The sequence below is a fragment of the Ranitomeya imitator genome, chromosome 7, assembly GCF_032444005.1.
Source record: "Ranitomeya imitator isolate aRanImi1 chromosome 7, aRanImi1.pri, whole genome shotgun sequence".
NCBI lineage: Eukaryota > Metazoa > Chordata > Amphibia > Anura > Dendrobatidae > Ranitomeya > Ranitomeya imitator.
Genome location: NC_091288.1, coordinates 180,655,388 through 180,669,502, shown reverse-complemented (window position 1 = coordinate 180,669,502; position 14,115 = coordinate 180,655,388). Strand labels below are relative to the sequence as shown.

At 38.5% G+C, this 14,115-nt stretch overlaps 1 protein-coding gene across 1 annotated transcript in view; it reads right to left on the bottom strand.

Moving 5' to 3' along the window:
• Positions 1-11,990, bottom strand: part of LOC138645087 (uromodulin-like) — a 68,580-nt gene extending 56,590 nt beyond the window's left edge. Inside the window, exons 1-5 of the mRNA XM_069734134.1 lie at positions 11,922-11,990; positions 11,714-11,797; positions 11,194-11,244; positions 7,073-7,228; positions 5,026-5,264 (exon numbers count right to left, since the gene is read on the bottom strand). Of these exons, the coding sequence (XP_069590235.1) occupies positions 5,026-5,264; positions 7,073-7,228; positions 11,194-11,244; positions 11,714-11,789 (522 nt within the window). The 5' untranslated portion in view covers positions 11,790-11,797; positions 11,922-11,990. The remainder of the gene's footprint in view (positions 1-5,025; positions 5,265-7,072; positions 7,229-11,193; positions 11,245-11,713; positions 11,798-11,921) is intronic.
• Positions 11,991-14,115: the final 2,125 nt, after the last annotated feature.

The following is a 14,115-nucleotide window of genomic DNA, read 5'->3' as shown; positions in this document are numbered from 1 at the left end:
CTGCTGGGAAAAACCCAGCTATGATACGCACATCAGTACCAATGAAAGAGTTAGAGGGAGGAAGAAGGTACTTATAATTTATTACAGAGAGCTAGGAAAGAAGCTGAAGGCCAGGATGTCCAAGGTGGTGTTTTCAGAAATGCTGCCAGTGCCACGAGCATCACTAGAAAGACAGTGGGATCTTAGGAAGATAAATAAGTGACTTAGAAATTGGTGCAGGAAGGAAGGGTTTGGGTTGATGGAGAACTAGGCCGACTTCTCTGTCGGCTACGGGCTCTACTGTAGGGACGGGCTGCACCTCAATGGGGAGGGTGCAACAGTGCTTGGGGGAAAAAATGGTCAGATGGATGGATGATTTTTTAAACTAGGATCTGGGGGAGGAAGGATAGTTGTCCTAATAAGGAAATAGATAGAGTAGACAAAGGAAGTGAGGCAGTAGGGGTCAATGAGGATTTAGGGAGGGCTGGAATATGCAAGGAAAGTAGGGAGTTAAGTAGGAGCAACAAATGTGCTAATAGTATTAAATATCTGCTGGCAAATGCAAGAAGTCTCGCAAACAAAATTAGTGAACTGGAGACTCTTATATCGGTCACAGAATACAATGTGGTGGGCATTAACGAAACCTGGCTAGATTAAAGCCATGACTGGGTGACAATCATAGTCATATTCTTAGACACTCTTGTAACAGAGATGGTGCAACAGGATTAGAGGACGGTGTGGTACCGATATTTAAGAAAGGTAAGAAGGTGGATCCAGGTAACTATTGTCCACTAAGTTTGACATCAGTAGTGTGCAAAATTCTTCAGGGCATTATAGAGATCAACTGCAGAGATATAGTGCAGAGAATAAAATAATTTGCAAAGGCATTTTATATTGTACCAAATAGCAGCCTTATACTGAAACTAAAGATGGAAGGACTGGGGGAAACTATATGCAGATGGGTAAGGAATTGGCTAAATGGCAGGAAACGAGTCATCATAAATGGTACGCTCTCTAAATGGGATATGGTCAGCAGTAGGGACCGCAGGGATCTGTGGTAGGACTCATTCTTTTTAACCTTTTTATTAATGACCTTGTGCATGGGATTGAGAGTAAAGTGTCAGTCTTTGTTGACGACTCCAGACTATGTAGGATATTAAAATCTGACCTTGACATTACAATATTGCAAAATGATCTGGATAAGATGACTGGATGGGTAAACACTTGGCAAATGAGGTTTAATGTAGATAAATGTAGATACAGGAAAGATAAATATCTTGGTACCGTGTTAGCCAGTAGATAGAAAAATATTTAGAATTGAGAGTCCTCAGTGGTTGATACCTTTTAATGTCTAACTGAAAAGATGGTAACAAATTGCAAGCTTTCGAGACTATTCAGGTCTCTTCATAAGGCGGGATGCTGGATGAAGAGACCTGAGTAGTCTTGAAAGCTTGCAATTTGTTACCATCTTTTCAGTTAGCCATTAAAAGGTATCAAGTTCAGCCACTGAGGATTCTCAATTCTAAATATTTGATAAATGTAGAGTAATGCACCTTGGACGGAGTAATCCTATTGCTGCATTTACATTTAATGGGTGTATACTCGGGACTGCAGAACAGGAAAAATCTTGTTTGCAAAAGCAAACAAGATTTTAGGATGTATAAAAGAGGGATAAAATCCCGTGATCCCAAAGTATTGTTACTCCTTTAAAAATCACTGATGAGGTCAAAAATATGGGATCCAGTTTTGGGCTCCACATTTTAAAAAGGATTTTCAGAAGTTAGAAGCAGTTCAAGGGCGGCAACTAGATTATTACAAGGGATGGAAGGCCTCTCATATGATGGGAGGTTTGAAAAATTGGGCTTGTTTGGCTTAGAAAAAAGACACCTCAGAGGAGATCTCATTTACATGTATAAATATATGTGTGGCCAGTACAGAGGACGGCACATGACTTATTCCTTCCAAAGACCAAAGAGTAAAAAATAAACAAGATTTGAACCAAATCAGGTATCCTCAAAAAGTGAGAGACATCCCCTGAAGAAGTGGAGACGAAACGCACATTGGGGAACAGGGGCACGGCACAGGCTCCACACACCTAGTAAGTATAACCGGAAAAATTTAATCTATATTCATACTATTTCGGAGGGTTTTATTGCCTTAGTCAATAAGAAGTAGTGACATCACTAGTTTAATTGTGATATGAGCTATGTATGTTGCCAGGCTATAACATTTCATATGTGATTCAGATACTTGTTGCATTCCGGACTTTGTTTCAAATAATTTACCCCCTAATGTGATTGTTTTACAATAGACTGCTTGTCTCCATTAGTGGTGGATATACAGTACTCTAAAAAAACCCAATCACAATAATGCGGAACCTCAGAAAAGTATGTACACCAAAACAAGAAACAGAGATCCCTAAAAAATAACTTTTAATAATATCATTAAAAAGACTATATTTATCCAAAATATTAATAAAACAGTATTAAATGTACCTAATGGACCCTAGAACGAACTACAATGAGTCCTGCCTGGCAGTGGAGGTTGCACCCTACTTTTCTGCGGTTGGCGCCCCCACTCCTCGACGGCTTACCCTTACAGGCCCTATTAAGGACCTATGATAGAAGAAAGGCTAAATAAGCCCTACTCACAACACCTAAACTAATCACCTGCCTACCAGTGGAGGTTGGCACCCTAATTTACTGCGGTAGGCGCCCCCACTCAACGGCGGCTAGCCCTAGGGTCCCTAATAATCCCTATAATTCAGGATAGACAAACAGATTTTGTCCCACAAACACCACCGATACCCGTAGAAGAGAAAAAAACAAAACAAGAAAAAAAAATCCAAAAAGTAGATAAATAATGAATTAGATAATAACGAAAAATGACACTGTACTCTTCTACTGTACCATAGAGGGCAAGCCAACAATGTTGTGATGGAAGCACTGTATTCCCCTCCAGGTAATATGATACTGCCCAAATACGGGTATGCTGGGTGCAGCAATGTTAGTTGTCCACAAACAGAAACCCAGCACTTAAATGAAATCCACTCTTATGACATTACATAATATGTCAATGTTTAATGTGAAATAACATATAGTATGTGTCCATAAATATGGCCACATATGGCACAATGACCATGACACAGAGTGGACAAAAAGACAACCTTCAGGGCAGCCCCTGGGATAACAATCACCACTAGGTAATAAAGTGGCGAACGCTTATCAGAGTATAACACATGAGGCTTTAAGGACACAATCGTCCTAATAGTGCAGAAACATACAATCAGGCTTAAATGTCACCAGTGTACTCATCTATTTGCTGTATTCTCATGGTTTGAACCCAGCTGCTGCCACAAAGTCCAGAGCGGTAGTATGTAGATGGACATAACCAGCATCTGTCAGATAGTCCCCAAGCAATGCCCGACGCGGTTCCCCCCCATAGGGAATGGCGGGGGTTCATCAGGGGTAATGCAGTAATACACAAGATGAAGGTGCACCTTCAAGCCTCATGTGTTATACTCTGATAAGCGTTCGCCACTTTATTACCTAGTGGTGATTGTTATCCCAGGGGCTGCCCTGAAGGTTGTCTTTTTGTCCACTCTTTGTCATGGTCATTGTGCCATATGTGGCCATATTTATGGACACATACTATATGTTATTTCACATTAAACATTGACATATTATGTAATGTCATAAGAGTGGATTTCATTTAAGTGCTGGGTTTCTGTTTGTGGACAACTAACATTGCTGCACCCAGCATACCCGTATTTGGGCAGTATCATATTACCTGGAGGGGAATACAGTGCTTCCATCACAACATTTTTGGCTTGCCTTCTATGGTACAGTAGTAGAGTACAGTGTCATTTTTCGTTATTATCTAATTCATTATTTATCTACTTTTCGGATTATTTTTTCTTGTTTTGTTTTTTTCTCTTCTACGGGTATCGGTGGTGTTTGTGGGACAAAATCTGTTTGTCTATCCTGAATTATAGGGATTATTAGGGACCCTAGGGCTAGCCGCCGTTGAGTGGGGGCGCCTACCGCAGTAAATTAGGGTGCCAACCTCCACTGGTAGGCAGGTGATTAGTTTAGGTGTTGTGAGTAGGGCTTATTTAGCCTTTCTTCTATCATAGGTCCTTAATAGGGCCTGTAAGGGTAAGCCGTCGAGGAGTGGGGGCGCCAACCGCAGAAAAGTAGGGTGCAACCTCCACTGCCAGGCAGGACTCATTGTAGTTCGTTCTAGGGTCCATTAGGTACATTTAATACTGTTTTATTAATATTTTGGATAAATATAGTCTTTTTAATGATATTATTAAAAGTTATTTTTTAGGGATCTCTGTTTCTTGTTTTGGTGTATATACAGTACTCTACCATTTTGCATATGAGGTGTGTTTAAAGGGGCAGTTATGTGTCTCTCACTTCTTGAGGTTACCTGATTTTGTTCAAATCTTGTTTATTTTTTACTATATTAATTTAATAAAAGTTATTTTTATTGATTTCTTTTGAAATTGTGCTGTTTCTGTTCATTCCCATTGGGCATTTTAGTGTAATAGACGGAATATGATTTGCAGGTTTAGCACATTATTATTATTATTATTATTTATTATTATAGCGCCATTTATTCCATGGCGCTTTACATTATGATTGTTGGATCTCTCATTGATAACAAAGGTTTTAAAAAAGGACTGGATGATTTCCACAAAACACATAACATTGTTGGTTATAGTTATATTAGTGACAAAATGTTCAATTGGTGGAGAAAGGTTGAACTTGATGGACCTTATTTCTTTTGCAACCTATGCAACCAATATAAAAGTTCAAATCACCCACTTTGAGTTATAAGCAATTGTAAGTAATCAGTGCTATATAATGTGATGATTGCAATATATTACGAGGATAAAAAATTGGATTGGTGGAGGAGGGCTTCTTTAACGTCACTGCATCTAATACACTTCTACTTATACAGGGAAGAAATGCAACCTATACAGATAGTACAAATCTAATATTATCGTATCGACAATTAAATACAATATTATTATTGTACCTGAGATCTTGAGGATGCTATTAGTGAATAGATACGGTTTATTAGGATCATATCCCAGTAATCTACAGCAGATGCGTCTGTTAGCACCAGGATAAAAGAATTGGGTGGGGAGTTTTCCAATGCCAGTTTAAGTCCCTGCATTGCCAGCTCTGGACAGTCACCACCTCCGGTTGCTTCCAGATTGTTGAAGAAATAACCAAATTCATTCTTCGAGTTCGTTTTCCTAACAGGCCCAACAGCTGTGACATCAATAAGATAAAAACATAATATCATTGAGAGCATTAATCCTTTTTGATCTTGCACAAATCATATCTCACTCATCTGAAAGTGGAATGTCATGTAAAAACGTATTGTTCTAAAATTGTTATAATTTCAGTTTTACATTTGCTCAACACTGGCTATACATGCATTACTTTCCAATATGTTATTAGAGATGGCGTTTGTAGCTGGTTTGCCATGATTTTACCCTTTTGCTTTGGTTATTGCCACAGTTTAACCCTTTAGATTTCCTCCTTGCCAATATATTGGTGCTTCTTACAATTTCCATATATTTAAGGACAGGACCTAAAGAAGCACAAGTTGAAATAAATAATGATATGGCCTGCTATACTTAGTGTAAAAGTATCTGGTGGTTGACAGGAAAAACTTCCAAGTCACACATAACACCATTGTGATCACATTGTTAACAGCAATGTTTTGGGTTGTAAAAACAAACCAATAAAACCATATCAATCTAGGCACCAGTATGAACTATTGATATATAACAAGGGTACTGTTGGTGGTATCCTGACAGGTCTTGATAGGGTTTCCATGAAAAGGGTTAGCATTAGCCACTCCCTATGGCAGATTGCCTTGGTTTTCATCCTTTTAACTTCTGAAAAGTAATCGGGACTTACACAAGGGGCCCCTGGGTTGGGGCTATGGAGTAGACTGCTGGTCAGTGGAACCAATTGGTGGCAATAAAGGGGAATCACATGGTATATCTACTGAGAGGTTCAGACGAGGACAGAATTGGAAAATAAGTGGGTGGTCAATATAGAAGTCAAGGTCACAAAACAGAATGATCAAAATAGCACCACAGGAGAAAACAAAGGGGATATCACCAGGTCAAGTTGAGCTTATTAACTAGCAGTGTGGAACAGGGATCCAGCAAATTAAATAGCAGAATCTTGACCGAGGGTTAATCAGCAAGAAGCAAACACAAATCATAGATAGAAGTAACCACTAAACTACTGGGATGACACCACGACCTCCAAGAAACACACAACACCACCATGTTATTGCACACACATGAAAAAGTAGGCAAGTGCAGAGCAATACAAACAAGGAGAGGACCAAAGGAGGATTCTGTTGGGATTTAAAAAAAACATGAATATTTAGGATTGATATGTGAGTAACCTGTGCCAAATACCCATGGCAGCCATTCAGATCATGAATGTGCTTCCTTAAACAGGACCCATCAAAATTGATAAGTTGCTACTCTTTACTCATGCTGCTACCCCGATTATTATTATTATTTATGTTTTAAAAATCTGCCATGTGTTTCCTAAAATGTGGGCATTGATATGTACTGCAAATATTTTGTTGTCCTTATTATGGAGGTACGCCTCACCCGGTAATTTTGCAATTCAGCCTAAAGATATGCCCCCAGAATACCCTTGGTTTAAAAAAAGGAATAAAATTGCACCAAATAAAAGGCCCCATGCTATGCCTCCCACTTATCTTTTATTTTCCCTTCATGTTTTCCTTTCTTGTTTTGATCTTCTTCTTCTTCTTCTTCTTCTGCTTATGGTTTTGGTTTTCTGTCTTTTATTTACTTTTAAATATCCTTTATAAAATTCTATTTTATGGAATGTTGCATTTAATTTATTATTGAACATTGGTATTTTGCACCATTGCTGGATTATCCTCTCTTGTTTTGATTGTGATATTTTCAAGTAGGCCCTATATGTTTCACTACTGACAATAACCAGATAACATTTGATTTAAAACATAAATCTAAATCCAGTAATACATTGTATACCCAATGAAAGACATGGTAACATACTTGGATCATTGAACTCCACCATGGTATATTGACGAACACCACAAGGAAATTTAGCAGTCACGCGGTCCAGGAGCCAACTATTTACAGCCTTCAACTCTATGAAATCATCATACATCGACCCTGTGGTGTCCACCAGGTAAGTCAGGGAGGGTGATTCTGGAGAAAACAATAGAATGTTAAATTCGGAATACAGAATGTCATCTAGATTTCTTGATCACCCCTTAGAATATATTCGAGAGCTGCAGCTGTTGTGGTATTATATAAAGTGACTGCAGCATCTGCAATGTGCAAGGAACTTATCAATGATATAATACAAAACTGCAGCTCTACTATTTCGGTGGTGCCCGCTGCCTCCTAACTAATTGTGTCAAAACTGCAACTTGTCAAAACAAACCATCAAATAGCAATATTAATGGAAAAATTAAAAAAAGGTTATGGCTCATTTAAAAAGGCAAGGGAAAACAAAACCGAAGAAATGAAAAATCGTCCATTCCCAAAGTACCGGTAGTTAAAGAGTTTGAAAAGTGTTAAGTAAAGTGCTAGGAGAGCACAGAGTGTCACACACATCGTTTCAGGGAAATTGAAGGCTTTAGAATACTTTCATATTTGGCAAATAGAGAAAAACAAGTAAAATAGGCAATCATGCAGATGCTCATCCTTATATGTGTCAAAGAACTTGTGACACGATTTAAAAGGAACCTGACACTGCCCTTACAAGCCATGCCCATCACCTTTAAAAGCAGGTAAATAGGTTTCCTACAACCCATTTATGCCCTCATATGTGCCCCTGCATACCCCTGAAAAATTGTTTAATTCATGTTCCACTTTGCATGTGTCATCCGATCCATCCACATCATGCTCAGCAGCACCCCGGTCCTTTCAAATACTGCCTCTTCTACATTGATGGAAGTGGATGATGACTCCTCCTTCATCCTCACAGTGCTCGAAGTCCCATGCCTAAACAGTGGTGGCAGAGACCTGCGCAAGCGCTCCCCACTCTACCCTGTTGAATAGCAAAGGACCTGGTGACGTCGAAGTGAAGTCTGCACCTGGACAATACATGACTTTGCACTGCTGATCTCTGATTTTACACCGGCATATTATTACATGCACTGTGTGGATAACAAAGAGACTTTATGATGGTAAAAAGGGGATATAGGAACACCATTTACATGCTTTTAAAGGTGATGGATATGGTTTATAGAGTATAAAACTGGTAACAAGTTCCCTCTGAGGGTGGTGTCTTCTTGCTCAGTGTCTTAAAAGTACATTCCCTCTCCAGAAAATTGTTAGTCCTTGTTTACTAATGGAACAAAAAAAATGATGCCTGTGATGATACCGTTACCCGACCTAATATTTGAAATAGTAGATTGGGTGCAATTAGAAGGATTCATTGAATAAGTGACAGTCATACACTCCCTGACAGAAGTTATGTCGCTTATCCATGTTATGTAAATAAAAGCTTATAACCTGACATTCAATTCATCCATTGGTTGTATAAATTATTCTTTTGAAAGCTGAAACCCTCCAAAATGTAGTTTAGGTTAAGATAATAAATTGGCATCAATGCCGAAATATTGATCAGTTAATGGACACAGAATGGTCAGATTTTGGCAAGACAAAAGTTTTGTCGCCCACAGAAAGTAATGTGATATTCAAACAAATAATTAACTTAAAATACCAATATATGTTGCATAACATTGGAGAATCAAGTTGTGGTGCTATTAGAGTCATATTTAATATTTTGTGTGACTTCCATGAGCTTGAAGGACTGCATCTATGCGGTTCAACAATGAATCACACAATTTATTAATGAAGTAATCAGGAATAGCAAAGAATGCAGTCTTACATGCCTCCCAGAGATCATCTAGATTCTTTGGTTTTGTCTTCCAAGCTTCCTCTTTCATCCTACCCCAAACATGCTCAATGATGTTCATGTCTGGTGACTGGGCTGGCCAGTCCTTGAGCACCTTGATCTTTTTTGCCTGGAGGAACTTCATTGTAGAGATGGATGTATGAGATGGAGCACCATCCTGCTGCAGACTTTGACCTCTTTTATGATTTGGAATAGAAGAAGTAGCTAATATTTCTTGATATTTTAGGCTATTGATATTGCCTTCCACCTTGCAAATGTTTTGCACACCCCATACTAAATGTAACCCCAGACCATGATCTTTCCACCGCCAAATTTAACTGTTTTCTGGGTGTATTTTGGATCTATACAGGCTCCAGTAGGCCTCCTGCACTATTTGCGGCGGCTGTGGTGTAATTCTACTGAAGATTCATCAGAGAAATCCACCTTCTGCCACTTTTCCAGCGTCCATCTGTTTAGCAAGCTGTGGGACTTTGCAAATGCCACACGGTTTTTTATTTGCCTTTTGCTTAGTGCTGGCTTCTGGGCACTGATTCGACCATGGAGGCCATTTCGAGACAGAATCCTACAAACTGTTCTAGTTGACGCAGGGACTTGAGGTGACCAGGCCCGTTGGAGCTCTGCTGCAGTGGAAGAGGGGCTTGCTTTGGATTTTCTAACCAACAAGCGTTCTTCCTGAGCAGTTATCTTGCGGGGTCTGCCAGACCTGGGCTTGTCAAACACATTTCCAGTCTCTTCAAATTTTTTTTTAATTCTTTGTACTTGATGCTGAGACACAATAAAGGTGCCAGCCACCTCTGCAGTGGATCTGGTCTTCAGCCTCTTGATAATCCAGGCTTTGGTCGCAGGGTGGATTTTTGGCATGTTGTCAGAGCTCAAGTTGCAGTTCAAGTGAAGGTCTTGGGTGCTGGGTTTCTTTTTATACACACAAACTAATTAACTGATCATTTACTGAGCACAGGTGAGGATGTAAACTAGGATTAGGTGCATTATATGACCAGGCAACAAAATCTTGTCTTTCCAAAATCTGTCCATTCTGTGTCCATTAACTGATCAATATTTCTGCATTGATGCCAATCTATTTTCTTAACCTAAACCACATTTTGGAGGGTTTCAGCTTTCAAAAGAATAATTTATACAACCAATGGATGAATTTAACGTCAGGTTATAAGCTTTTATTTACATAACATGGATAAGCGACATAACTTCTGTCAGGGAGTGTAGTTATCAACCAGCCACAAAATGCTAATAATTTATTATGATTTTCTAATATGTCCATAAAAAACGTTGGCTGTCAATTTTCTCATAAGCAGTCCAGAAAAAAATAAATCAAGTTAGCAACCCTGGTGTCAGTGCCATTACAAGCATCATTTTCACATAAACTGATATCCATTACATAGACAGGCAACTGAACTGAATCGGCACATACAGCTCTGGCAAAAATTAAGAGACTACCACATCAAAACCCTGTCATGGGCAGCCCAATCTCCAGACCTGAACCCCACTGAATACCTATGGAATGTAATCAAGAGGATGATGGATAGTCACAAGCCATCAAACAAAGAAGAACTGCTTACATTTTTGTGCCAGAAACAGTGTGAAAGACTGGTGGAAAGCATGCCAAGACGCATGAAAGCTGTGATTAAAAATCATGGTTATTCCACAAAATATTGATTTCTGAACTCTTCCTGAGTTAACACAATAGTACTGTTGTTTCTAAATGATTATGAACTTGTTTTCTTTGCATTATTTGAGGTCTGCAAGCAATGCATTTTTTTGAAATTTTGACCATTTCTCTTTTTCAGAAAATAAATACAAAATTTATTGCTTGTAAATTCGGAGACATGTTGTCAGAAGTTTATAGAATCAAAGAACAATTTACATTTTACTCAAAAATATACCTATAAAGAGAAAAATCAGACAAACTGATCATTTTGCAGTGGTCTCTTAATTTTTGCCAGAGCTGTATAATTCTTTAGGACACTGCAGGAAAATTGAACTTTTGCTGTCAGGTTTCCCCATTGATCATAACTGGTCAAAGATGGAGGTCCCAACAGCATGTTATCATCAGGAAATGCATCTAAATGAAAGGGATCTGCTTTTATGCCAGCAAAAAATCTTCAACTTTCTGTTTATGTTCTTTAGGGATATCAATTGTTAAAACACATGGTATATTTCTATATACATTACTTTGGCTCAGATTTTGTAAATTAGCAAAAAATTACAGTAACAGGTGACTTTGTCTTACCTGTTGGCGTGGCACAACTTTTAACATCAGTAGTGACTTTAACTGTAGTATCTATATAACAACAATAACAGTTAATAAAATGGCGAATGCCACAAAGTTACAAAAAAAGTTTCTTATGAAATGTATTAGGGACATATATATTTCTCAGTCATCTATGGTTCTATCCATGAAGGTAAAATTACTACTTTTTTCTTAGCGATTAAAAAAAAAAAAAAAACATATTACTATACATAAATTATTGTCTCGATTTTTTTAATGAAATTTCTTGGTATTTAGGCATTTTTATTTACTTTTTTTACATAAAGTGAAAAATACAAAATAAAATAATTTTTCCTTTGGAAAAATAAAAAATAAAACTATATAAATGTTGCTATAAAATATAATACTATAGTGCCGGATTTAAATTATAAAAGTATACTCTTTTGTTAGTTAACATTTTTTAAGTCAGATAACTTTTGCATAATGTAACAAAAACTTTACCTAATATATATATATTTTTTAAAAATCATATTTTACTTACTTGATCTTAAAGCAAGGCCCAAATGGAATACACAGAATAGTATCAATGTAACTCGCAGACAAATTTGCATTTCCATTTTTTGATCTACACAAAAAATAAAACATTAAAACATTTTTGTGTAAAACAAATAGAGTGATCCATAAGTTAGAAACTTTCTTGTACACACCAGGATTGAAGTTTTGCATTAGTAACAAAAAAATATAATTACGTTTACAGTAGGTCTTACGAGGGCTCAATCATTCAAGGTGGCTGTAAGTTCGAGGTAGGGCTAAGAGTGTGGTAATAATTTCAATATATAGTGGTGGTTCTTTATTACCTTGTTATAAATCAAAGTTATATACCAAAATTGGCATAACCCTCAATGACGAACATCCCTTTTGTGACCGTGAAAAAATAAATTTTGTTGTCCTGATCATAAAAAATACACAATGTTTGACACTTGCATGGTGTTAAAAAATAATCTAGTAAAGAGGCATAACATTTACTGGCAATAAGAAGACACATTCCAGGATATGAATCTTAGTGAATCATTTTATTGAAGCTTTATATGCATCAATAAAATGAGAAAAAAAAAAAGTGGGCTATGGCACTATTCAGCGGAAGTGCATTTCTACACTATTCCATCTTTCATATTTCTTCAGTCAATTGTTAAAAAAAAAATTAGTGGTGTTATTTTAACCAGTATTTTTTTCTGAGAGATAGCACCAATTGCAGACTTAGGCTATGTTCGCACGGTGAAGTTCTGATAAGTTTTTTCTGCTTTCTTGGCAGAAAAATAGCAAGTTTTGCTCAGGTTTTATCACGTTTTTACTGTGTTTTTGTCAGTGTACACTTGTCTCTTGTGTATGCTGATAAAGTTTAGTGCATTAAAAATAGTCTCATTCAACTTCTTCAGGTTTTGGCACCAAAAACGCAGCAAAATCTGATACCTGCATTTTTGCTGCTTTTTTTGAGCTACCTATTGCTTTCAGCATTAAACCAAACGGAAAGAGTGGGCCTTTGAGCAATTCTTGGAAACATATATAGAAATTTTATTGAAGAAATTCAAACAAAACGATAATATTACCATAAAAGCAACTAAATGCAGAGAAAATCAGGGTGTAATGACATCAAGGTGCCACGTCCGCAAAACAATCGGTAAGGTTGTTGTCAAAGAAGAAATAATACAAATACGCAAGTATAATCCCAATGCAAATAGCCAAGTATAGAATATACCACTAAGTTATGTGGTGGTGACCGTTGGAAGTTTCTGTTCAAAAATTCATACAGAGACCCAGGGTATAAAATAATCCAGCTAAACATACGGGTCAAAGTAATAATGCAGGGAGAATAATAACAAAATCCAACGATCACATATTATAGAATTAGGCCAATACTGATCAGATTATACTAACACATAAATCCATAAATGATACGCAATGAGTTATATCAGACATAATGAAGGGGAAGAGATGCCCATAATGAACCAAACTGAATGCAGGACGTGGAAAAGCAGACCCCAACACGCGTTTCACGATTTTGCTTCCTCGGGAGGCATCAATACTATTGCTTTCAGCGCTGAGGTCTCTTCTCCCAAGATCTTGATGCCAAGTGTTAGGTGTTGAGTTCCCGCCGCTGCACAGGGGGAATATCCTGCGGTCTCCCATTCTACATCACCCACAATGGAGCCTGCTCAGCAGAGACGTTGGTTCCAGCGTCTCGCTCAGCCTGATACTGTGCAAAGGGTTACTGCTGCCATTCCAGGCTCTGCTTTTGCAGCCAGCACTGGTCAGCGGTGAGCAGGCTTTTCTGGGACCTCTTTGGAGGTCGGGGGCCACACGCCCAGGCCCTGCAGCAGCTCCTATTGGTTCTCCAGGAAGGTCCTGAAGAGCTGCAACTATAAAATGTTTGCATGGCCACACGGCCATGCGCTAGTATCAAATGTGTATAGCTTAGGCCAGTGGATACTATACCACTATTTATACATGTGGTGTGAGACTGTAGTTCTGGGACTGTACACTTAGGCAGGCAGTTAGCATCAATGGAAGCAATTAGCCGTTGGCTTGCTTGCAAGCACAACCCTATTTAGGGCTATTGTTTTTGTGTAGAGCGCGACTTCATGGGGTGAAGCTTAACCCACGTGTGAGCTCAGAGTTTATCTGCCATTACTTTGCAGCAGATATCTCTGCACGGTGGACTCTGGGCTGCGAACGCACCTTGTTGCTTCCTACCTATACTTGGTGCGTTCCGCTAGCCCTAACACCAAGATCTCCATCTGCGCATGCACCGCCCCAGCAGCCATTTTCCTGGAGTCCACCGCACAGGAAACCATGGAACTGCGGGGGCTCTCACCTTTCACAAAATGTTGGCAGAGCAGCACCGAAGACACCCGCAGCGCATTATAGACATGCTCAGCAGCACCG